The 25696-nt window shown below is 34.8% G+C and overlaps 1 protein-coding gene across 6 annotated transcripts in view; it reads left to right on the plus strand.

Annotated features, from left to right (window-relative positions):
- LOC125658927 (tetraspanin-33-like) overlaps window positions 1-15808 on the plus strand; it is a 39375-nt gene extending 23567 nt beyond the window's left edge. Inside the window, exons 6-9 of one of the 6 annotated variants that reach the window (XR_008798665.1) lie at window positions 1557-1670; window positions 9950-10228; window positions 11961-12004; window positions 14934-15808. Coding sequence is in view for 3 of the 6 variants with exons in the window: in XM_056149690.1 (XP_056005665.1) it covers window positions 1557-1670; window positions 9950-10014; window positions 14934-14943 (189 nt within the window). In the remaining 3 variants the exon portion in view is untranslated. Of the gene's footprint in view, window positions 1-1556; window positions 1671-9949; window positions 10229-11960 lie in introns of all 6 variants that reach the window. The other 5 variants (XM_056149691.1, XR_008798664.1, XR_008798666.1 and 2 more) reach the window with 5 other exon arrangements.
- Window positions 15809-25696: the final 9888 nt, after the last annotated feature.

The following is a 25696-nucleotide window of genomic DNA, read 5'->3' on the forward strand; positions in this document are numbered from 1 at the left end:
AGAGCTTAAAGCACCGCGAGCTTTGCACAATTTTCAGCAACTCTGCAGAATCTCTAGTGTTTGTGAACCGATATGTGGGTTTCATGTGTTCCTGACATATGCTTCCCCTAACATGAAATCTCTTGATCAATGTGCTTGGAACTGTAATCATAGCAAACTATTTTTGAATATCACTCTGGTGTTTGTGAACCGATTGAGCTGAAATTTTGTATGTAGGTTATATGGGACTAAGCACATATATTTCATTTGTTTATTTGCTTGTTTGTTCATTTACTTATTTAAAGAGAGAGAGAGCGCAACGAGTTAAACAAACAAATGTAGTGGTCAGCCGGGTTCGATCGCCGGTGGCCAGATAGCTTAGTTGGTAGAGCACCCGACTAGAGATTCAGGGGGTCCGGGTTCGAATTCCGGTTTGGTCCGTTGCGTTTTCTCCTTTCCAGTTACACAAAAAATATTGAAAAATAAAGAGGAAGGGTGGATGTTTCTCGAGGTTTTCACGAGTGTCCAAATGGCGGCTAACAGGTGTAATCTAACATAATCTGAGGTCACTAACAAATCTGCGGTGCACAAGACCTAACAACCCCATGTTCAGCAGAATGACTCTACAACAAAAGCAAAATGATTTATTGTCGGACCCCCCTCCCCCTCACTCTCTCTCTCTCTCTCTCCGATGAAACCTGTTTAGTGAGGACGTCCTCATAATGTCTAGAAGAGAATATACGGATATGTTATTGTAAAGGCAAAAATGTAGTGTGTTAAGTACAGCTATAGGGATACCTATAAAAGTTTATCTAATACTCTCTTCCGAATTATGAAAAAAAATGGTTTAGAGAGAGAATATTATTGAGAACATGTCCCCACACCACTTGTCCTCACTATCTAATATTTTGTACGTACATCTTACACAAATGTCATGCTGTTGATCACATTTATGGGGACGAATAAGAAGAAGGATGAGAGAAGGAGTTAACAAACAGGGCCAGTTTGTATGTAAATGATGTTTCCAAATAGTTGCAGCAAGGGAGACGACAATTTAAGGTGTGAGGTTATGCACAAATTGTCGCCGGTGACAAATTGGGACGGGCGACAATTTGGGGTGTAACAACATGCCTAAAAGATTCAGATGTAAACGTTCTAATTTTTTAGAAAAAAAACTTATGAAAATTGAAAACGTTATGTTAATATTTTTTAAATCTACGGATAAAATCTTCAAAAAACATGTAAGTTAGAAAAGAACTATATCAAAGAAATATAGCATAAAAAAAGAAATTGAGATGAGATTACCAAATTTCAGATATATTCAAATGAGAGGAAAAAGTTCCGATCCCGATCAACATTGATAGTAATTACTAAAATCATCATATTGTTATTAATTGTATGCACTGTTCATAAGAGGTGTTTTAACATGCCATTCAATAAAATGTTAGTGTAATGAGCTACCTTAATCGATGATCTCTTCCATGTACACTGCATATCACAATGTATGTGTACACACTATCTAGAATTGTAGATCTGTTGTTACAATTTACATGGTTCTCTTTGTGATGTCATTACAGGGTGGAGATTTGTCCCTGATTTACACTGTAGGCTGTGTAGATTCATTTCTCATTCTGGCAGAGACCCAGCTCCCTATTGTTGGAGGAATAGTGATAGGGATTGCTGTTCCACTGGTAAGTTGACCTTCATTGCACTCGACCTGCAACAGGTTTTTTTTTTTCACAGTTAAAAATATCTATTGTGGTTCATTATCATAAACTGAAAATTACTTGGGTTGAAAATTTCAAATTCATATGTCTTATTGCCAGGGGGAAGGGAGGGAGGGGCTGTTGAAAATGTAGGAATATTTTCTTTGAATGGATTGTTGGTCAATTTCTCTAATTCCATTAAAAAAGGTTTTTAAATGTTAGGCAAAAAAAGAAGTGTGTTTACGGTTACTCGACTGCATGACCCTAAATTTTTCTCCCAACCCCAATTTTCCAGATAAATTCCAGTCCTTAAATTACGTACTTCGTTTCATAATAACTTTGAGCTCACTATTCAAATTATGGGAAATTTTCAAAATGGCGTCATGCATGCTTTCTGCATGCAGGTAGATCAACACAGGTAAATTCAGTTGTCAAAATGTCATTTGTTGATTTATATTTATTATAGTTCTTTACCAAATATTGAACACTTGATGCTACATGTCAGTACTCACAAATGTATGTATCATGTACTTGTAAGTTTCTTCCTCAATGATACATTTAAGGCAATATAATTTACTGAATTAAATAGAAGCAGCAAAAAAAAATTTTTTGGTCGACCCGGCCCCCTACCCTATTTTTTTTTTTAGATTTACTATTAATGGAACAGCAACAATTAGTGTGAGTAAACTCAGGTGACCCATTGCAATGCGCAATTTCCGAGATATCAGCTTTCCTGTGATGGGGTTATGTTTGGTATTCTGTTGAACGCTTAAGTGGGTACAAAATGTAAACATATATTATAGACTAGATATGTAGATAAGGATAAAAATCATGAAAGCGTAAATTTTGCTTATATCAGCCTTTGGTATACATTAAACTGACCATATGAAGAATGATATTTGTTTGAATTGGGCCATTAAATTAAATATGAAATGATTTTTATTTCCTCTTCTGTATGAGTAATACTTTTATCAAAGAAAGATGATGATTATCAATTTTTGTTTGAGCTATTTTATTATCATATACTCAAATTTACTAAAATTGTGAGCCCCAGCAGTTTGGATGGTTGCATGATGTCTGATAATCACCCTTTAGGCAATATGTGAAGGCAGCGATAAGCATTTGTACCCACCGCATGTGGATGAAAGTGTGTTTTACGTATCACTGTGCGAAAGAGTTCTACAAAGGGAAAGAACAATTGGGCAACTCAGAAATTGTGTATTGGTTGTTGTCCTTTGTCGTGCGTTAACAATTGAACATTTTTAACTTCTTGATATTTCTACTATTCCAATTCTTTTCAAATTTGGTATGAAACATCCTTGGGACAAGGGAGACGTAAATTGTAAATTTCAGGACTCTCAAGACCCTAGGGGCGGGGCAAAACTGCCCAAAATTGACCAATTTTCAAAGAACTGCATGCACATATTTAAGAAAAACTAAATGCATAGTGATGTAGAGCAGGAAGGCCTCTACCAAAATTGTAAATTTGATGATCCCCGGGGTAGGGGTTTTGACCCCAGGGTGGGGCTAAACATAGTATATAGTGTTTATGTGTAAAACACTTAGAAATAGATGCTGCCATAAGACAGTTTTAGCCGCACACAAGTGTTTGCCTTTAAATATACTCTTCGTCATATTGGTGTTACTGGCAAAGAAGCCACAATCGTTATTTTATAATTAATTAATGCATAAATTGTAAGAGGAGTTCTGGGAACCAAGGTTTTTTGTACACAAAGCATCATTTTTGACCCCCATTTGGCCCCCAGGCAAAAATAAAAATTCCAAAACCTTAATGCGCATCTACAGGACACCAGCAACCAATTTCCTAAAGATTATTAGGATACTGCTTAAAACGTAAAAAGAGTTCTAGGGACCTGAGTGTTCTTTTGTGCAAAAATGTCATTTTTCATTTCTCAACCCTCATTTGACCCCAGGGGTGAAAATAAAAATTCCAAAACCTTATTGCACATCTACAGGACACCAGCAATCATCATCCAAAAGATTATTAGGATACTGCTTAAAATGTATTACTAAGAGGAGTTCTGGGAACAAGGGTTTTTTTTGTACAAAATCATCATTTTTCGACCCCCACTTGGCCCCCAGGTCAAAAATAAAAATTCCGAAACCCTATTGTGCATCTACAGGACACCAGCAACCATCTCCCTAAAGATTATTAGGATACTGCTTAAAATGTAAGAGGAGTTCTGGGAACCAGGGTTCTTTTGTTTAAAAAAAACATCATTTTTCGACCCTCATCTGACTCCAGGGGTGAAAATGAAGATTCCAAAACCTTATTGCACATCTATAGGACACCAGCAATCATCTTCCAAAACATTATTAGGCTACTGTGTAAAATGTAAGAGGAGTTCTGGGAACCAGGGTTTCTTTGTACAAAATTGTCATTTTTCGACCCCTATTTGATCCCTAATAATTTTTATATGTTCTGAAAGCAGGGAATATATGGTTTTCAACAATATAAAAAAAATAGTGCATTCATACGGGAGATTTAAAAAATCATATCGAGGGAAAAAATTACCTTGCGACAAATTTCCAAAAACATGATATATAGATCATATATCTTATGACCGTAGTTTGAAAGATTTAGAGGCACTCCTTTTGCGCTGTCCTGTTTTTACGTGCCACCGGTCAAATTGACCGGTACGGTAAAGAGGGGGTTAAACAAAAGCTCACCATAAAAGCCCCTGCGAAAATTCTTGAATTATTCAGAACTTTGTTCTTGAACTATTATTCTTGAATATACTTAAACCGTAACTCAACAAATCTAGGAACTTAAAAGGGACTGATTCACGATTTTTCCCAAAATTTTATTTTTCACTTTTAATGATCAAAATCTACTGTCTAAAATGTTTAAAAGGTTTCACATAAAAATTAAGGTTATTCATTATCACAAAAACTCATTTTAGAGAGTTCATTATTTGTTTGTAAACAAAGATTGCGGTATGTTATTGTGTACAAAATTTTCAAAAGAAATGGATTTTGATCTAAGATCAGGGCTTTCAACAAATTTAAAAGTAGGAGGCTGAAATGAAAAAGTAGAAGGTGATCCAATGCTCGGCGCCCTTACGGTCTGGGGTAAATGACGCAAAATCCTGCATTCTGGCGGTTTCCTGGCACTTAAATGCAGCTTTGAAATTGTCATTATTTTGCCTGAAATTTTTACTTTTGCCATGAATTTATTGTTTCATATGTGAAATTTTCTGTTCATGCAAAAACTTTAAAAAATTCAACATTGCAAAGTACTAATTTTGATGCAAAATGAAAAATAAAGTGCATCAAGATAACTACATGTAATTATTTTTTGCAATGCTGTATCAATTAATTTTTTTAAGTGTCTTTGCTTGAACAGAAACTTTCACTTTTATTTCTACATTTGTACTGAAAGTTTATAAGACTGAATTGTTTTGTAAGAAAGTTTCTACATGCAGAAAGTATTGTTGAAATGAACTAAACTGCATGTTTTGCTCACACCAATATTTTTTAAAATAAAACCCAAACAATCTTTATTACAAATTAATAAGTAACATTTAAATGACCTATATTTTATTTTTCCACAAATTCAAGTTAACAGCTACAGATTTGTTGGTAACATAGCGAATTTGTGCTGAAAAATTCTACTTTCGTTTTTATTTAATACCACGTACATGGGCATTTGCAAATTAAAAAGAATAGCAAGTCTGAAATCTTCCCTGATTATAAATTCTGTTTTCGCTTTAAAATTGTTGATTGATATTATACTCGTATCACTTTCACTTCTGGCCTTTTTAAAGCCGAAACTGAACTGGGTATATGTTCTCTTCATCCCGTCAACATCATTGATTTTTACATTCAGGACTTGTTATCTTTCGGAACTTCTCGTCTGTGTTGTCACGAATTGGGTAAATCTGAGGCTTTCCGACTATTGCAATTGACTTATTATTTTCTACACCAACAGACGACCAATCAGGTGCCGGTATTTACCTGAACTAAATTTAGCGCAAGTAAACACGTTTTTATATCCTGGTTGATACGGCCGCGATTTCTGAGTCTACTAAAGTTTGGAAGATGTTTAAAGTTTTATAAAAAGTTTTTTTCATTGGACATACATTTTTGTCACTAAAGTAGCCGGCACCTAATGTTACTATAGGGGGCGGAAATCCGCTGGCTACCGGCTACTTTTGAAAGCCCTGAATCAGTTTTTATGTCTTTCACATGTAAATGTGTAATCTAAAAGTTTAAAATTTGCGACTATGCAGAATTAAGATGCTATATATTACAAATTCAATAATTCACCAGTTTGTTGGTATATACATAAAAAGACTCGAGTCAGACTCTTTGTTTATAACACAGATTTATAAGTCTAGAATATAGCTTTTATTCTTGCATTTAGAAGGTCAACATTTAGAAGGTCAACATTTTGGTTGTCAATATTAAATGAGTTATACTCTTAAAGTTTAACATCAAAAATAAAAAATATTTTGTTAAAAAATCGTGAACCAGGTATGTTCCTGAAATAACAAATGGGACAGGAATTTAATATTTTAGGAACAGCACCTGAACTCAGGGTGTTCAAGAACATATGACACTTTTTAAGAATTAACTGATTAAAATGAACTAATGAAGAACTATAAAAGTTCTTGAACTGATCAAGAAATCAGGTGTTCTTGAATAATTCTGGTAATTTCCTGAAATGTTGAATTCTTGTCTCATGTAATCTTTCAGGAACAGTTCTGGTAAAATGCTTGAACAAATTAAGGACTGTTCATGAAACAGTTCATATTATATGAACTACACAAGAACAGATAAACAAGAACTGATGTGTGACTAAAGTTCTTGAACTGGTAAAGAAATAAGGTTCTTGAATAATTCTGGTAATTTCCTGAAATGTTAAATTCTTGTCTCATTTGATATTTCAGGAACAGTTCTGGTTAAAATGCTTGAACAAATTAATGAATCAGGATGTGTACTACACAAGAACAGAGGTGTTCTTGAATAATTCTGGTTATTTTCTGATTCTCGTCTAATCTTTCAGGAGCAGTTCTGGTAAAATGCATGAACAAACTAAGGACAGTTCATGAACATATTATAAGAACATTTCAAGAATTAAATAGGTATTGGACTTTACCAAAACAAGTATTACAAAGCACATACTTTCCTGTGAAAAGTAATATTTATTTTATATCCTTTTAAACTTCCAGAGTAATTAAGCTCTGTAAAAAAAATATGAACAGATCATTTCAACACTGAAAATTGACAAAACCAAACATCTACAACCACAGCAGTTCAGAAGTTGAATCTTTCACTTGCTCAATGTTTGGAAACAACAATCAGTGACATACACAACAACTCCACTGCCAGTTCCATCCATTTTTATAAACCTTTAGACTGGATATATTATGTTACAGCTATGTCTGTCCCTGTGTCTGTTCAGAATTTTCTGTTTCTCATTTCCCTGTCACATATCAAGCTGAAACTCGCTATGTAGCTTCTTTGTGGATCACTCTAGATTATGTTGCAATTTTCTTCATTTCGACCTTTCTTACAGGAGTATTGCTCCTTTATTTGAAAATTGTTATATGGAGGGTACGTGCAGTCCCTGAAACGTTCTTGTACTTTCCCACTTAAATGTCGAGCGAATGGTGAACACAATTTGGTGAATGGTTAGAGCATGGTGAACGCAAAATATGGTCTATTAATTCGGAATATTTAGGATTGTTCTTGTGATTTTACTTATTTTATCTGTATGTTCAGTCTAATCAAAGCATAGTACATTTTTGTGCAAGTACTGGATGTATATTTCTCATGAAATGATTGTAAATTTCACATCGATGCACACAGCAATCATACACCAAAAAAAAAAAATTCTTGTGTACATTGTTCACAATATTATGTAGAGATACATGTATACATGGAAAGTAGAAAAAAATAATAATGTTTAGAATTCTTGTCATTTTCATACATGACGTGTAAATCATGAATATTGGTGCATCATCTCGATATACGAAATGTATTAAATTTTGACTAAAGATACTTTGTATTTAATTTCTTAATTACATGAGTATATATATAATGTATGTGAAAAAAGATACTCTAGTTATTAGCAATGTACTGACATCAAGAATATACAGTTGTACAGGCATGATTTCAAAATTTACAAGCACAGCATACGTATTACATGCAATTAAAAACATCCCCAAAAGGAGTAAATTTTAGATGCAATTAAACAAACAAGTTTAGGTACCTTGTGTTGACACCTGAACGCTTCTAAATAGTATAAAAGGCTCATTCCTACTTAGATTTAGTACGTAATTTATTGCAACTACATGTACAGAATATCGACCTGAGGAAATAATCCCAGAATTAATGTTCTTACAAAGTAAATGGTGTGACCATGAATTTCGTCTAGATTGTAAAATATTTGTATATCTTTGATGCGGATAAAACTTTTTATTGTACTGAACTCCACATATTTTATATGTGGGGCAGAAATGTACGAGAAAAATTACATCTATATTAATGACAAACGATACAAAAGTTTCAAATTTGGGGAAAAGGAGTAAATACATTTATTGACAATGTGTTTCATAAACGTAGGCGTAAAATAATAAAAAATGCTCAAGTGAGCTTTTCTGATCGCCTGTTGTCCGTCGTCTGCATGTCCGTCCATCTGTCTGTAAATTTTTACATTTTCGACTTCTTCAGAACTACTGGGCCAATTTCAACCAAACTTGGCCAAAAGCATCCTTTGGTGAAAGGCTTTCAATTTAAGTTTATTCAAATGAAGGGCCATGTTCCTTTCAAAGGGGAGATTATCTCAAAAATGACCCATTTAAAAATCATCTTCGCAAGAACCACTGAGCCTGAAAAGCTGAGATTTACATGAAAGCTTCCTGACATAGTGCAGATTCAAGTTTTTAAAATCATGGCCTCCGGGGACAAGATGGGGCCACAAGGGGGAATCAAAGTTTTACATAGAAATATATAGGGAAAATCTTCAAAAATCTTCTCCAAAACTACTGGGCCAAGAAAGTGGAAATTTACATGAAAGTGAATATAAATAATAGTAAATTGTGCTTTTGCCAAAAAAAGAAAGAAATGCTAAATTGATGATTGGGGGGGGGGGGTATTTATTATCTGAAACTGCCTCATCTTTTGTACATGTACCAGCGCTGTTCTTCACTGCATGTACATGTGTAAGGGTTGAATTAATAACTGCAGGTTCTTACATTTTTCTCTCATTCAGCACTACTTCCACCACTTTTTAACCAAAGAAAAATTATGTTTTGTAATAATAAAAATCATTTAGTTTATTCTTTGATATTGGTGAGTGATCTGCAATTTTTCTTGAATTTTCATAGTTGATAATCCTGACATTTGCACTTTTTTTTTCAATCAAACTTGGCAATCAAACATCCTTGGGTGAAGGGCTTTCAAGTGTGTTCAAATGAAAAGCCATGCTCCTTCAAAGGGGAGATGATCACAAAAAGCAAAAATAGAGTGGGGTCCATTTAAAAATCTTCTTCTTAAGAACCACTGGGCTAGAAGAGCTGCAATTTACATGAAAGCTTCCTGACATAGTGTAGATTCAAGTTTGTTCAAATCATGGCCCCCAGGGGTAGGTTGGAGCAACAATAGGGGATCAAAGTTTTAAAAGGGAATAGATAGGGGAAAATCTTTAAAAATCTTCTTCTCAAGAACTACTGGGCCAGGAAAGTAGAAATTTACATGAAAGTTTCCTAGTTTGTAAAAATCATGGCCCCTGGGGGTAGGTTAGGGCCACAATAGGGGTCAAAGTTTTACATGTGAATATACAGGGAAAATCTTTGAATATGGACCAAGTGACTCAGGTGAGTGATGTGGCCCGTGGGCCTCTTGTCTGATCTGTTGTCCATCTGTCTGTAAACTTTTCACATTTTTAATTTCTTCTCCAGAACCATTGGGCCAATTTAACCAAATCAAGTTTGTTCAAATGAAGGGGAGATTATCACAAAAATGCAAAAATAGGATGGGGTCATTTAAAAATCTTCTTCAGAACCACAGGGCCAGAAGAGCTGAAATTTACATGATTTAATTGTGTTTTCAGAAAACATCTTGTTTATGATACTGCTGCTGAATATTGGAATTTTGGTTAGATATACAGAACAGGAAAATTGGTGAAATTTTCCAGTAATACTCAGGTGACTGCTGTAAGGCCTGTGGGCCTCTTGTTATATAGATGAAGTCAATGTAGAGGTGTATGTAATAAATCATTGTACATTATACTGTAGCTGATTGCTATATGCCTCTCAAGGCTGTTGGAAGGACAGATTTTAGACCAGATGAGCCATTGGAGGTAGGGGCAAGAGGTGCAGTCAACAGATGAAAAGTCAACAAAAAGATATCAACAATATAACAGCCCCTCCTGCTTAAAGTTCTTCAAATCATTCACCTGTACATTCATCTTAATGCATGTACCATTTTCATTGATGCCAAACAAACTCCAATATGAAATAAATGGAGAAGCATGCTGTTTATTGGACTAGAAATCATATCCTTTTTTCAGTAATGTAAGGAGGTTTTAATTTTTTTTCAAGTAGAATGATCATAATACTTGATATTCTGTCATACCTGAGTCCTGTTCACTGGGTGACATTTTGTTAAAATTGTTTTCTGACATATGATAGTGAAAGGATGATCAAATGATTTTATCTTATACTAGATTTTGCTTCTGATTAAAATATCTGTAGTTTTTAGCTCATCTGAGCTGAAAGCTCAAGTGAACTTTTCTAATCACCTGTTGTCCACCGACTTTTCTCCAGAACCACCAAGCCAATTTCAACCAAACTTGGTAAAAAGCATTCTTGGTTGAAGGGCTTTCAAGTTTGTTCAAATGAAGGGGCATGCCTCTTTCAAAGGGGAGATAATCACAAAAATGCAAAAAATTTAAAAATCTTCTGATGAAGAACCACTTGGCCAGAAGAGCTGAAATTTACATGAACACTTCCGGACTTAGTGCAGATTCAAGTTTGTTAAAACCCTGACTCCTTGAGTTAAGTTGTGGCCACAATAGGGGATCAGAGTTTTACATGCGAATATATAGGGTAAATCTTTGAAAATCTTCTAAAGAAGCACTGGGCCAGGAAAGTACAAATTTGCATGAAAGCTTCCTGACATGGTTCAGATTCAAGTTTGTTAAAACCATGACTCCCGGGGTTAGGATGGGGCCACAATAGGGGATCAAAGTTTTACATACAAATATATATAGGGAAAATCTTTAAAAATCTTCCCAAGAACCACTGGGTCAGAGAAGTTTACATTAATTTACATGAAAGATTCCTGACATAGTGCAGATGCAAGTTTTTAAAAATTCTGGCCCCCGGGGGTAGGTTGGGGCCACAATAGGGGATCAAAGTTTTTCATGTGAATATATATATACATGTATATATATCCAAATTGTGTTTTTAAAAAAATCACAGTGTCCGGTATAAAATATGAAAAGAAATAGAATAAACAGTACACAAAGTTAAAAATCTAATGCGTTAAATTTTTAACTTTGTGTACTGTTTATTCTATTTCTTTTAATATATATATATATATATATAATAAGAAAAATCTTTAAATAAGAGCCAAGGTGACTCAGGTGAGTGATGTGGCCCATGGGCCTCTTGTTTATTTTACTCATCATATAACACAAGCACTTTCATTTTGGTTTTGTTTGAATCATATATATTGTATGGGTTTTTCCATATTTACTCAGTTGAATTTTATAAACCAGTCCATATATGCTTAAACTTAATTAGATTCTTGCCAGACAGTCATATAATCTAACTGATTTCAACTAGTATAAAAGAGTTATTCTTCTGTCATTGTTATGATAATTGACAGAATTTACTTGCTGCAGGTTATGCAGATTAGAAGATATTGGCCAGGATTACATAAAACTTTAAATGAACATTATTCACTCTTAAAGGACACATCTCGTGTTTTCAAAGTATACAAAATTATATGCATTTTGTATTCCTTATGCTTATAGAAATCAATTGTAATAGTTCGTTCGCTGAAGTATTGCGATAATTAGCCACAATACGGACTTAAATCTAAGCCCCAATTTCAAAAAGCTAGTTAATTAGATAGATAGTCACATGGTACAGTGATGTCATATGCGACCTTTGTCGATCAACTTGTTGTAAAAGTAGTGTAAGGTATTTTTAAAAACTCAGGTTTTAGGGGCCTAATTTATTTACCATGGATAACATTTATTTCAATGTTGACAAATTTCCCGAGTCTTATATCTTTTAGCCACTAGTGCATACAAATAGTGACCCAAATGTAGCAAGGAAAGCGTGAGTATGAAATCTGCATTTGCAAGTAAATAATGTTTACACAGGATCACTGTCTAATCACTATTTGGTAATGCCATTTCTGTAAACAACTGTAATTAGCGTTGTTGATTTTCTAAAATAAACAGTGCAATTACTATTAAATTTATTTTTGGAGAAAGATAGGTCTAAATTATGATACAATTAAGTATCATTGACAACTAGGCCTACTGTCACGGGTGCATTTCGAAAAGAAAAAAAATAATAAAAATGATCAAACTTATAGTGAAAATCACAATACTTTTAAATTATTTTATTCAAGTAATTTTATTAATCATTATATTTTTCTTATCTACACGTTGTTAGTTAGGACGTGGGAGCGCGGCGTGCTGTTGTTGTTACGTACGTGTTCCTTAAAAAAATGAAAGCATTATAATTCGATCAATTCAAAGTTGGGAAATATCATATTTTATTATCTATAATTGAAAGTTCAATTATCTTTTATCTTTAAATTTCTTTTTTAAAACTACAGTTGGTAGACACTGCTAGCACAAGTTCTGCCTATATGTTGTTACAAGGTGAAGGTCAGTTGGTACGAGTGTGTATTAAATTTCAGAGCAGAACGGAAAGCATATGCCGTAGGCCTATATGTAACTGTGCGTAGCTTCGATAGAACCATTTTCTCGCAGTTTTTCTACGTCTTTGTCCAAGTGCTTGTTTGAAAAAGTACAGGGACAAATTCTACTGGGGGTTTTTATGGCAAAGTCGTTGTGCCGACAAAAATATTCATGTCTTGTCCCTCATACCTTCTTTTGAAAATTGAAGAAAAAAAACAGTCCAAATCCTCCCTACTGACAGGAAGTACACCCTTAAACGGCACAAAACACCCTAATGCAGTGTTATTATTTACAAGCCGTTAATGTGATACTTGTTTGTTTGTCAATTAAATCTAATCTGTTTATGAAATGGCTAACAACTGTTTTCAAATCTTCTCGCTCGAGGTCGCATATGACGTCACAGATAATGTCGCATAAAATATCGAAGAAAATATGCATATCGCAAGATTTGAATTTCATCGCTTTCAAACTCGAAACTACGCAAACTGTTTCATTTAAAACACATGTAAAGTAGTTTTAGGCATGAAATGAAATAATTTTGCTGAAAAAATTAAAAAGTTTAGAAACAAGTGATGTGTCCTTTAAGAAGCATATATACATACATGATAAGTATTGGTGAAATGTTTATTGGCACCAATTTTTTTGCCCCCATATCATCAGATAGGACATATTATGTTATGATGCTGGCTGGCTGTCAGAGGTCATGTTTTCTGGACTTTTTTGTGTAACAGATGCATGTAGCTTTTAAATATGGTTACAACTTTTCCCTTCAAAAGTGTTTGCATTTCTGCTCGATTGGTGCACTGTGACCTACTTTACGGCTAAAAGTAGTTCAAACAGTTTTCCAGACTTTTTTTCATCATGGATACAGATATTGCCTTGAAATTTCATCACGTCAAGCTTCCTCACAGAGGAATACAAGTTCAGTTTGCATTTCAGTTGGATTGGTGCACCATAACCTACTTTCCTCGAATTTTTCTCATAATGGATACAGATATCGCAACCTCCCTCAGAGAAATGCATATTCAGTTTACATTTCAGATAGATTGGTGCATGGCCACGACCTACATCAAGGCTTTTCTATTGAGAATGTATGATATCAATTCAAAGTGCATAATATGCTTATAGGCTGAACTTCACTGTCCGACGGGCAGATGTTGTACCATTTGTGGCCCATGTTTCAGACAATATGAAAATATTAAAATCACATATAAATAGAATGCATTCAATTATCTAATAGTCATTTTGATCAAACTAAGAGGAAACATTGCATCTTGCTTACGTTTTAAGTTTAGATAAGTGTGATGACAGATAGAATTTACTGATCAGAATCATGTAAGATGTATGACATTTCAATGCTGTGAACCTCATTTTATGGACCATATTATGAATATGTGACAAATATTGTGTTGCTTACCTTGTTTCTACAGAACATCTGTAATGGACTATGCACTTTTTAGTTAAGAACAGAGATTACCAGATATTCTCCTCAATTTTGAAAGAGATTATCAAACTGTTCCTTTTGATGCAGCTTATTGAAAGTTTACATTTAAATGTATAGAGTGACTAGTTGATTGTGCTGTTATTTGTCCTCAAGGAAGATCAGTTCTACATTCCTTCTTTTGTAATTTTTGTTACAATGTATCTAAGTGTAAGCTGGGTCGGCATCCTAGATTAAACGTGAATGTTTATTGTGATCTGTTACATATTTCATTTTCCAATTGTCAGACTTGAAACTCTTCCTGTTTCTCAACATGTGTAGATCTACATGTATCTGTGCAGCATCTTGTATATGATTTTTTTTATTTTAACAGATTTGACTTTTTTGCATGTACCATATTTGAAACGGTAAATCGTTTTCTGGGTATCTCAGATTTACATTTTTTATTAGTTTTGTACATTGGTCTCTCTTTTTTTCATCTTGCAGTTGAAACAAAATTTTAAAAACAAATATGTGCATTGCCTTTTATGCTCCCTGAAAGTTTTTCAAGGGGGGGGGGGGATTTAATGGTCATAGTGTTCATCTGTCCTAAGCCTTTCATCAGAAATTGATCATAATTGATCACAAATATTCCTTGGGACGGGAACTTTTTGACCAAGGTTATTTTTGAAAGGTCAAGGTCACTCAGAACATATACCTTATATAATAAAAAAAATTCCTTATTTCAACAGATTAAGATCTCTCAGAACTTACAGTGTATACCTTAACAGATTAAGACTGATTCTATGTAACTATCAAAATTCAGTGGCCACGGTATGTCACAGATTTTGATGAAATTAAAAGATCTCTCAGAACATATACCTGAAGTTATGTATGAAAATAATCTTCATTTCAGCGGTTGTTGATCTTTTGGACCAATGTCTCTCATGGTCAGTTTGGAAAGGGAAAGGTCATTCAGAACATATACCTTATATATGAAACAAAAGCTTCATTTCAACAATGTTTCAACAGTTATTGTGCGTGTCCTTTGTCATATGAAGCAGTTTATTGGTTAGATGCACCTCGGGCAGCATTCATCAGTTTCACTGATAGTCTTGTTTTTATTTTCTAATATATTTATTTCTACAAAAAATTGCAGGTTCTAAAAATATTTTAACAGATGTAATATTGTGTGTACATATTATATTTTTAATCAGAATTTTTATGAATTTTTTAGTACAATGTACAGTTAAAACAGAATACAATTCGTCTGGATGTGTCTATGTCTATGTCAATCACGTCAATCTCAAGATTAGGATTAAAATCCAAAATTTAGAGATGCGAATTTCTGATGGGAAAAGCTTTCACTGTGTAAAATATTGGCATGTATGCATAATTAATGACTGGTTGTTTGTCTCATACAGATTAAAGTGGGTAAATAGTCATTGTAGAAAATGGAGTTCAGTTTCATCTTGGAATTCTAAGGAAGGAGATAATCTCAGCTAGTAGGAAAATTCAGAAAGCAGGTGTATTAAGGAATAATTGTAATTACGGACTTGTTTTTTCATTGATAAAATCTTCCTATAAACTAGCTTTTTGTATAGTCAAACTGCAGGTTTCAGTTTAATTTTGATCTTTAGTATTAGAATTTCCATGCTATGACTGGCTTTTGAAACCAGCAAGAATATTTTACGTATTTACATCTACATGTATGTATTTTTCCAATAATCATTTATTTATTATAATAAAATTGTGTTGTAAACAGTTTTGATACTAAAAACAAAAATCTCATTGTTTCTTTTGTACGTTTCTGAGCTGCCCTATGGAGACCACGAGTAATTGGTTGGTTGTACATGTATATCGTTTAACGTCCCTCTTTCACTCATATGGAGACGTCACCATTGCCGGTGAAGGGCTGCAAAATTGTGCTCGACTCTTACGACCTTTAAGCAGAGAGAACTCTTTATTGTGCGACACCTGCTGTGACATGGGGCCTCAGATTTTGCGGTCTCATCCGAAGGACCGCAAAAAGAATTTTAAAAAAAAACTAAAAAAACGAAATTATTAAATAAAAACGAAATGTAGACCAGTTTTTGAGAATATATTATGTTTGTCAGAGGAGCTTAAGATAACTCCACACTCGCATTATTATTTGATAATATGTTTAAAAAATGTGTATTTATATTGCTTATAGGAGTTATGAGATTGATCACTGTTCGTTATCTTCACCTTTTATTAGAATTAAAACTGATAAATTATCAAATGGAATATGTAGGTCATCAAACATTTTAGATGCGAAACATACATATCGTCAGAAAATTGGAATTTTCTTTCAACTGCATTATCAAAATTTCACCAAAACTGCTTTTTAAAAATCACAATAAAATAGTATTCATAATAATTTCATGAAGCTGTTTCTTTACAAAACTATTCAAAATTCCGTAAAAAAATGAAGAAAAACTATCGCATAATGAACTCGATAAAAGATTCAATGAAAACAGGGTTATTGCCCTTGGATTCAATATTTTGAACAGATGATTATTGATCATTTATATATAACTTACACTTTTGGAATATTTTATGTTTAACAAGATTTTCTACAATAACCATTGGAAAAAATTCCAACAAAATTTATGGTAATACATGTATCATGCATAAATCTAGATAAATCATTGATCTGGCAAAATCTTATGACGTCACAGGAGGGTGGAACTACTTTAATTATAGCCAATGGAGCCTGACAATACAAACAACCGACTTATCCATTCGCTACACGTTTATTTTCAATGTTCACTGAAAAGTCCTATACCTCGTGTATCGGATTACAAATTTTCTCCAAAATTAGCCCCCATAAATCTAGTAAGACAAGAGATGTTTGTAAAACACATATGCCCCCCATGGTGCAAAATTGAAAAGGGTTATACACACACATCATTTAATTGATAGTAGTATCATCAATTCAAAATATTGAGCAGACAATATTTTCCTATGTCAAGAGTGAATTGACCATGTGACCTAAAAATCAATAGGGGTCATCTACTCCTTCTGCTGTACCAGTGTACCAAGTTGGTGTCAATCGAGCAAATCTTAAAATATAGGAGACTATATTACTATGTCCAGATTGACTTTTGACCTCAAAATCAATATGGGTCATCTTCTCCTGAAGATATACCAGTGTACTAAGTTTGATGTCAAGCATAAGGGTTATCAAGATATTGAATGGACAGTATATTACTATGTCCAGTTTGTCCTTTGACCATGTGACCTCAAAATCAATAGGAGTCATCTCCTGAATATACCCCGGTGTACTTAGTTTGATGTCTGTCAACCAAAGGGTTCTCAAATTATTGAGCGGACAGTATATTCCAATATCCAGGTTGACCCTTGACCTTTAAACATGTGACCTCAAAATCAATAGGGATCATCTCCTGAAGATGTACCAGTGTACTAAGTTTGATGTCTGTCAAGCAAAGGGTTCTCAAGATATTGAACAGACAGTATATTCCTATTTCCAGTTTGACCATGTTACCTCGAAATAAATAGGTGTCATCTTCTGAAGATGTACTGGTGTACCAAGTTTGATGTCTGTCAAGCAAAGGGTTCTCTAGACATTGAATGGTCAGTATATTCCTATGCCCAGTTTGACCTTTGATCAAATGACCTCAAAATCAATAGGGGTCATCTACTCCTTAGGATGTACCAGTGTGCCAAGCTTGATGTCTTTCAAGCAAAGAGTTCTCAAGATATTGAGCAGACATTATATTCCTATGTCCAGAGTAGATTGACCTTTTGACCTGAAAAACAATAGGGGTCCACTTCTGCTCATAACCAACCCACATATGAAATGTCATTATCATCAAATGAATGGTTCTCAAGATATTGAGCTAAAGAACCCTCACTGCTCAATGGCCGTAAGCGCCGAGCATAGGCCTAAATTTGAAGTCCTTCACCGGCCTTGGTGACGTCTCCATATGAGTGAAAAATTCTCGAGCGAGACGTTAAGCAAGATACAATCAATCAAACTTGGCACACTGGTACATCTTCAGGAGAGGATGATCCGTATTGATTTCGTGGTCTCATGGTCAAGGGTCAAACTGGATATGGGAATATACTGTCCCCCTTAATATCTTGAGAACCTTTTGTTTGATAGACATCAAACTTGGTTCACTGGTACATCATCAGGGGAAGATGACCCCTTTAGATTTTGAGGTCACATGGTCAAGGGTCAAACTGGACATAATAATATATTGTCTCCTATATTTTAAGAATTATTTGCATGATTGACACCAAACTTCGTACACTGGTACAGCATAAGGAGTAGACGATGCCTTAATGATTTTTAGGTCACATGATCAATCCTCTCTTGAGATAGGACGATATCTGCTCAATATTTTGAATTGATGATACTACTATCAATTAAATGCATGTGTATAACCCTTTCCAATTTTGCACCATGGGGGGGGGGGGATATATGTTTTACAAAGATCTCTTGTTAAAAGTGTTTTGGCGGTGTGATACAATGTTATAATATTGGGCTAATTGATTTGATTGATCGATAAATTGAATTTTAGCTGCATGCAATCCGCCTCATCAAGAGTCTTTTTGTACCTCACATATTACCATACAGTTTGATTATTCCAAGATAGAGGATGTGAGCCTAATCTACTTATTGCATTGGTATTAACCACACGATAGGTACAATGTAGAATAGAGAAAATGTCTCTGTCTCTCTAGAGGATGTGCCAGTATTTTAAAAGCTTTTGCTTATGGGTTGTATTTGATGATAAAAACAAGGGGTACATCCTGATTTGTGCTTTTATTTGCGCCTGATAACAGAGTGGCTCGATCGTAGTTACCAAGTAGCACTTGTATGAAAGGTGAAGATAACGAACAGTGATCAATCTCATAACTCCTATATAAAGGTGAAGATAACGAACAGTGATCAATCTCATAACTCCTATATAAAGGCGAAGATAACGAACAGTGATCAATCTCATAACTCCTATATAAAGGTGAAGATAACGAACAGTGATCAATCTCATAACTCCTATATAAAGGCGAAGATAACGAACAGTGATCAATCTCGTAACTCCTCTATAAAGGCGAAGATAACGAACAGTGATCAATCTCATAACTCCTATATAAAGTGAAGATAACGAACAGTGATCAATCTCATAACTCCTATATAAAGGTGAAGATAACGAACAGTGATCAATCTCATAACTCCTATATAAAGTGAAGATAACGAACAGTGATCAATCTCATAACTCCTATATAAAGGCAAAGATAACGAACAGTGATCAGTCTCATAACTCCTATATAAGGTGAAGATAACGAACAGTGATCAATCTCATAACTCCTATATAAAGGCGAAGATAACGAACAGTGATCAATCTCATAACTCCTATATGAAGGTGAAGATAACGAACAGTGATCAATCTCATAACTCCTATATAAAGGCGAAGATAACGAACAGTGATCAATCTCATAACTCCAAAAACAATACAAAATAAAGAGTTGGGTAAACACGGACCCCTGGATATACCAGAGGTGGGATCAGGTGCCCAGGAGGAGTAAGCATCCCCTGTCGACCGGTCACATCCGCCATGATTGAGCCCTATATCTTATCAGGCAAACGGGGTTATGTTTTGATTGATGTCATTATCACTATGGCCTCTCTTTAGAATGTTTAATTGTTTTGAAATCTTTAAAAAAATTCTTCAATTCAATTAATTTATTCACTCAAACCATTCATTCAATGGTACGTGAGGTATATTTAAGAATTGAACAGCACTTTGAGCTGATCATGGTCAATATGAACAGATTTGTATTTTAGGCTAATTTTGTGAATCGCGCTATTAAACTAGTGATTTACAGAGAAGTTGCCTCAAATCCAAATCCGTTCATATCGGATTGACCACACATGAACAGCTTAAAAGTGCTATTCAATTCTTATATTCATTCAAGATATGATATAATTTTTGAGTGTTATTGGGATATGCCATGAAGTTGGTCACGTGGGATCTATATTAGATTTGATCACGTACCAACTTCATGTCATATCCCAATAACACTCAAAAAATTATATTTCATTTCTCATATTTATATTTCTTGTTTTGATTTGTGTTCTTACCGATCTTCCACGAGTATGTAGCAGATGACCGAAATAACGATCGTACAACACAAAATATAGTTCGTTAGAGTCTTATCGGGTAAATAATTAGGAACAAAGTCAAAAAGAATATAAGAAATGAATATCTAATTCAAAAAGTTTAAAACAAAAACAAAAAAAACAGACGAAAGAGGTGTAAAATAAGGTAATTTAGAGCGTAAAGTAAACTGAATTGAAAACAAGAAGAACGGATCGAGTAAAATACATGATGTGATAGCGATAAACAATGGGGAAACTGTGGCATTGGCAAAGCCTACTAAGTTGCATTGAGAACGCAATTGTTGAACAGACAGAAAATAAGACATAATCCAGAAGCTCATTACAAGTAATGAGAAGGTCTTCCGTTACACTACTTCCGGTTCACAGTTTCATTTCTCTATTATTGGCCAATATCAACAGAGAATAATAACAAAACAACAAAAACTACATATAAATACAACACAAAATCTACAAACCCTTTTTTGAGGACCAATAACAGCTTTAGTGCTATTGATACTAAATTGAAAGTAAATAGATATTTAGAAAGAACAGATAGTCCTTTACCAAAATTTTAAATATTATGATCCCAGGGGTAGGGGTTTCGGTATCAGGGTGGGGCCAAAATGGTCAGTTATTAAATGTGTGAACAATATACATTCTTAACTTCTTGATAACTATCATTCCAATTCTTTCCAAACTTAGTATGAAACATATTTGGAACAAGGGGAACATAAATTGTAAATTCCGGGATCCCTGCACCCCTGGGGCCTTAGGGACGGGGCAAAAATTGACTAATTTTCAAAAATTTTCTTCTCAAGAACCGCACACATGTAAGAAAAACTAAATGCATAGTGATGTAGAGCAGGAAGGCCTCTACCAAAATTGTAAATTTCATGATCCCCGGGGTAGGGGTTCTGACCCCAGGACGGGGCCAAACTTTGTATATATTGCTAAATGGATAGAGCAGATAGTCTTTTACCAAAATTGTAAATTTGATTTTCGCCAGAGTAAGGGTTCTGACCCCAGACCCCAGGGTGGGGCCAAACTTAGTATATAGTACATGTATGTATGTGTAAGTTTTCTGATACTGTATAAAATCTAAATGCATACTTAGGAATAGCAGAAAAGGATGTACAAAAAATGGTGAATTTCATAACCCAGGGTTATGACTTTAAAGCCTTTCATCAGTGTATGCACTTTTGAGGGCAGTGAAGTTTTAAGAACACATCTTGTTTATACTGTTGCTGAACATTAGAATTTAGCTTAGATATTCAGAACAGGAATTTTTTTCTAGATTTCATAGCCCATGGAAGTAGTGATACTTTTTCACTAGTACTCAGGTGACCGAAAAGGCCTGTGGGCCTCTTGTTTAAGACGCAGCCAAATCAAAAGTGAAAAGAAGTGCCAGGAAATGCTCAGGATGCAGGATTTTCCACCATTTACTCCAGACCCCTGGCCTATTTGGGAGTAACCTTTAAATCGCTTTTTCTTATTATTTAAAATCAGATCTGAGTAAAGCAATAACAATGACTAGAACTTGGGGAAACAAGTAGTTTTATGATTACAAAGCATTTCATGCATAGACTATCTCAAGATCTCCCCTATTTAAAGATGTCATGTGCACAAGCAAAAAGGTGTAAATGGGGGATGGGGGTGGAGATCGTGAAAATTAGCTAAAAGATGAAGTGCTAGACCCCCCCCCCCCCCCCTCTCTCTCTCTTTCACAAATTCCTGGATCCGCGCTTATATATATATATATATATATATATATATATATATATATGTAAAACTTATACGGTACCAATTTTGATGCACCAGATGCGCATTTCGACAAATAATGTCTCTCAAGTGATGCTCAACCGAAATGTTTGAAATCCGAAATAACTATGAAGTTTTAGAGCTAAATATAGCCAAAAACTATATATATATATATATATATATATATATATATATACTGTATATGTATCACAAGGCCGATTGAGTATACTTGTGAGCAAGTTTTTTTTACTTACCTAGATGGTCTAGCGTGCTGGTTGTATGCTGCTAAGAGATTTGGTTCCGCAGGTCGTGAGTTCAACCCCGGGTAGGGGCGGAAGTGGATATCCAAGGAAAAGAAAATGAAATTTTCTGTGTTTTATATTAATTAAATATTTCTTCACTTAGGACAGTTATGTTTATTTAAGAGTTCAATATGCATGGTGGCTGATTTGTGCCACTTTACAGTTTGTCGTGTTTTCGTTATTTCGAGGCGAAAAAACGACAAAACAATAACTAGCGACTTTTCGCCCCGAAATAACGAAAAAACGAAAAGAGACAAAATGTAGGCGAAAAGACGACAAACAAAACCCACAAATTAGCGACCTAATTTGTCGTCTTTTCGCTTGGCGTTTTGTCGTCTTTTCGAGGCGAAAAGACTACAAAACGAATCGACGACAAAACGATAATTAGCCACTATTCGCCTCGAAATAACAAAGGAACAAAAGACGACAAAACGAAAAGACGACAAATTGCAGGCGAAAAAACGATAAACATAACCCGCAAATTGAAGACCTAATCGTTTGTGGCCCCATCCTACCCCCGGGGCCATGATTTTAACAAACTTGAATCTGCACTATGCCAGGAAGCTTTCATGTAAATTTGTACTTTTTTTCAGCACAGTGGTTCTTGAGAAGATTTTTAAATATTTTCTTTATATATATTTGTATGTAAAACTTTGATCCCTTATTGTTGCCCCATCCTACCTCCGGCGGTCATGATTTTAACAAACGTGAATCTGCACTATGTCAGGAAGCTTTCATGTAAATTTGTACTTTCGTAGCGCAGTGGTTCTGGAGAAGAAGATCTTTAAAGATTTTCCCGATATATTTGTATGTAAAACTTTGATCCCCTATTGTGGCCCCATCCTACCCTCGCGGGTCATGATTCTAACAAACCTGAATTTACACTATATCAGGAAGCTTTCATGTATATTTTAGCTCTTCTGACTCAGTGGTTCTTTTCGAGTTTTAAATGACCCCAACCTATTTTTGTATTTTAGTGATTATCTTCCCTTTGAAGGAGGCATGACCCTTCATTTGAACAAACTCGAACTCCAGTCACCCAAGGATGCTTTTTGCCAAGTTTGGTTGAAATTAGCCCAGTGGTTCTGGAGAAGAAGCCGAAAATGTAAAAAGTTTACAGACGGACAGACAGACGACTGACAAAGCTCAGGTCAGGTGAGCTAAAAACTAGACAGAGATTCCTTGAAAAAAAAAATTTCACTGTAATTCGAACTCCGTTATGCATCATATACATGTATACATTTATACACATTTAGTAGGCGCAATTCGGAAAACTTATCAATTAGCTTAATAAATTTAATTTCTTTTTCATATATGTTAATGTTCATGAAATAGGTTTTATTGATAAAGTTCTTTCAAACTAATTGATACGTTTTCCGATCTAGAAATTGCGGTTAGGGGTCGCAACTTTATGAGGCAGGGGTTCTGGGAACCGCTCCTGGATATTACAGATTTTATAGGGCTTGAACTATGTCTCCTATATAGTCATTTTTATACGCCCGTCATTAGACGGAACGTAATACGTTATGGCGCTGTCCGTGCGTCCGTCCGATTGGCTGTCCGTCCGTCCGGGCTCATGTTTTCCGGACTTTTTTTCCGTAACGGATGCATGTACAACTTTGAAATTTGGTCACGGTATCCCCCTCAAGAATTGTAATAGTGAATTTGCATTTCAGCTGGATTGGTCCATCCTTGACCTATACTTTAGGGCTATAAGTAGGTCAAACAGTTTTCCATACTGTTTTCGTTACATAAGCTTCCTTTCAAAGAAATACAAGTTCAGTTTGCATTTCAGCTGGATTGGTCCGTCCGTCGGTGACCTACATTAGGATTAAAAGTACATGTAGGTCAAACAATTTTTCCGGGCTTTTTTTCATTATGGATACAGATATTGCCCTGAAATTTAGTCAAATGCTTCTTCTCAAAGGAATACAAGTACAGTTTGCATTTCAGCTGGATTGGTCCATCATTGACCTACTTTTTGGAAAAAATAGGTCAAACAGTTTTCTGGGCTTCTTTTCATTACCAATACAGATATTGCCCTGATATTTAATCAAAGGCTTGCTCTCAGAGGAATATGAGTTCAGTTTGCATTTCAGATGGATTGGTCCATTCTTGACCTACTTTTTGGAAAAAATAGGTCAAACAGTTTACTGGGGGTTTTCTCATTACGGATACATATATTGCCCTGATATTTAGTCAAAGGCTTCCTCTCAGAGGAGTACAAATTTGGTCATTTCAGCTGGATTGATTCATCCTTGACCTACTTTTGAACTAAAAATAGGTTAGACAGTTTTCTGGGTTTTTTTTTTTTTCATTACGGATACAGATATTGCGCTGATATTTAGTCAAAGGCTTCCTCTCGGAGGAAGACAAGTGCAGTTAACATTTCAGCTGGATTGGCGCACTATGACCTACAGCACTTTAGGGGTAGAAGTAGGTCAAACAGTTTTCCAGACTTTTTTTTTTGGTATGGTCACAGGTATTGCTCTGAAATTTAGTCACGACCTCCCCATCAGAGAAATACATAAATCAGTTCACATTTAAACTTAATTGGTGCACCATGACCTACTTTAGGGCTAAAAGTAGATCAAATGGTTTCCTGGACTTTTTTTTTATCATCATAGATAGATATTGCACCGACATTTTGTCCCAACCTCACAATCAGTTCACATGTCAGATGGATTGGTGCACCATGACCCACTTTAAGGCTTTTGTATTCAGAAAGTGTGTGGACTATCAATTCAGAGTGCACAATATGCTTCCAGGTTGAATTTCACTGTCCGACGGGCGTATATTGTACCGTTTGCGGTAACAGGAGGTTACTATTTTCTGTCATTTTTGATAGTGAGAAATCAATAAAATGACGTAAATTTTAAGGGTTTTTGGAAAAAATGTAAGCTATCCCAATAAAAGTAATTCAATAATTTAAAATCAAAAGATTGTGTCATTTATTGCTCTGAGAGTGAAAGAAATTATTGCTTCTTTGATCGTGTACATTTTTCTAAACAAGAGACCACGATTTACCTTAAATTTGAAAAGCGCCCCCCCTTAAATCCGCCAAGTGCTGCTTATAAATTATCTCATTCACTTCTAACTTCTACTTCTGGGTTGGGGAGGGGGGGGGGGGTAAACATCCAATACATGAAAAGGTGGAGATAATAAACAATAATCAATCACATATGACATATATTATGTATCTGCTCCTATAAGGAATTCATGCAACAGTACTTGTAAAATACCTAGGCTAGAGTGTTGGACAAACACGGACCCCTGGATGTACCAGTGATGGAATCAGGTAACATAACAAATTTTATAATAACTCCCCTTTGATTCTATATACTTGCCGAATGATTTACACTCAGTCATTGTAGTGGAATGATATTGATACTTATAGATCCGCGCCTTCATCTGGCCCATATGTACTGTGTGATCCACTTACCATGGCTTTTAAAAATAGAGTTATTC

This window comes from Ostrea edulis, chromosome 9 (assembly GCF_947568905.1).
Source record: "Ostrea edulis chromosome 9, xbOstEdul1.1, whole genome shotgun sequence".
Classification (NCBI taxonomy): Eukaryota; Metazoa; Mollusca; class Bivalvia; order Ostreida; family Ostreidae; genus Ostrea; species Ostrea edulis.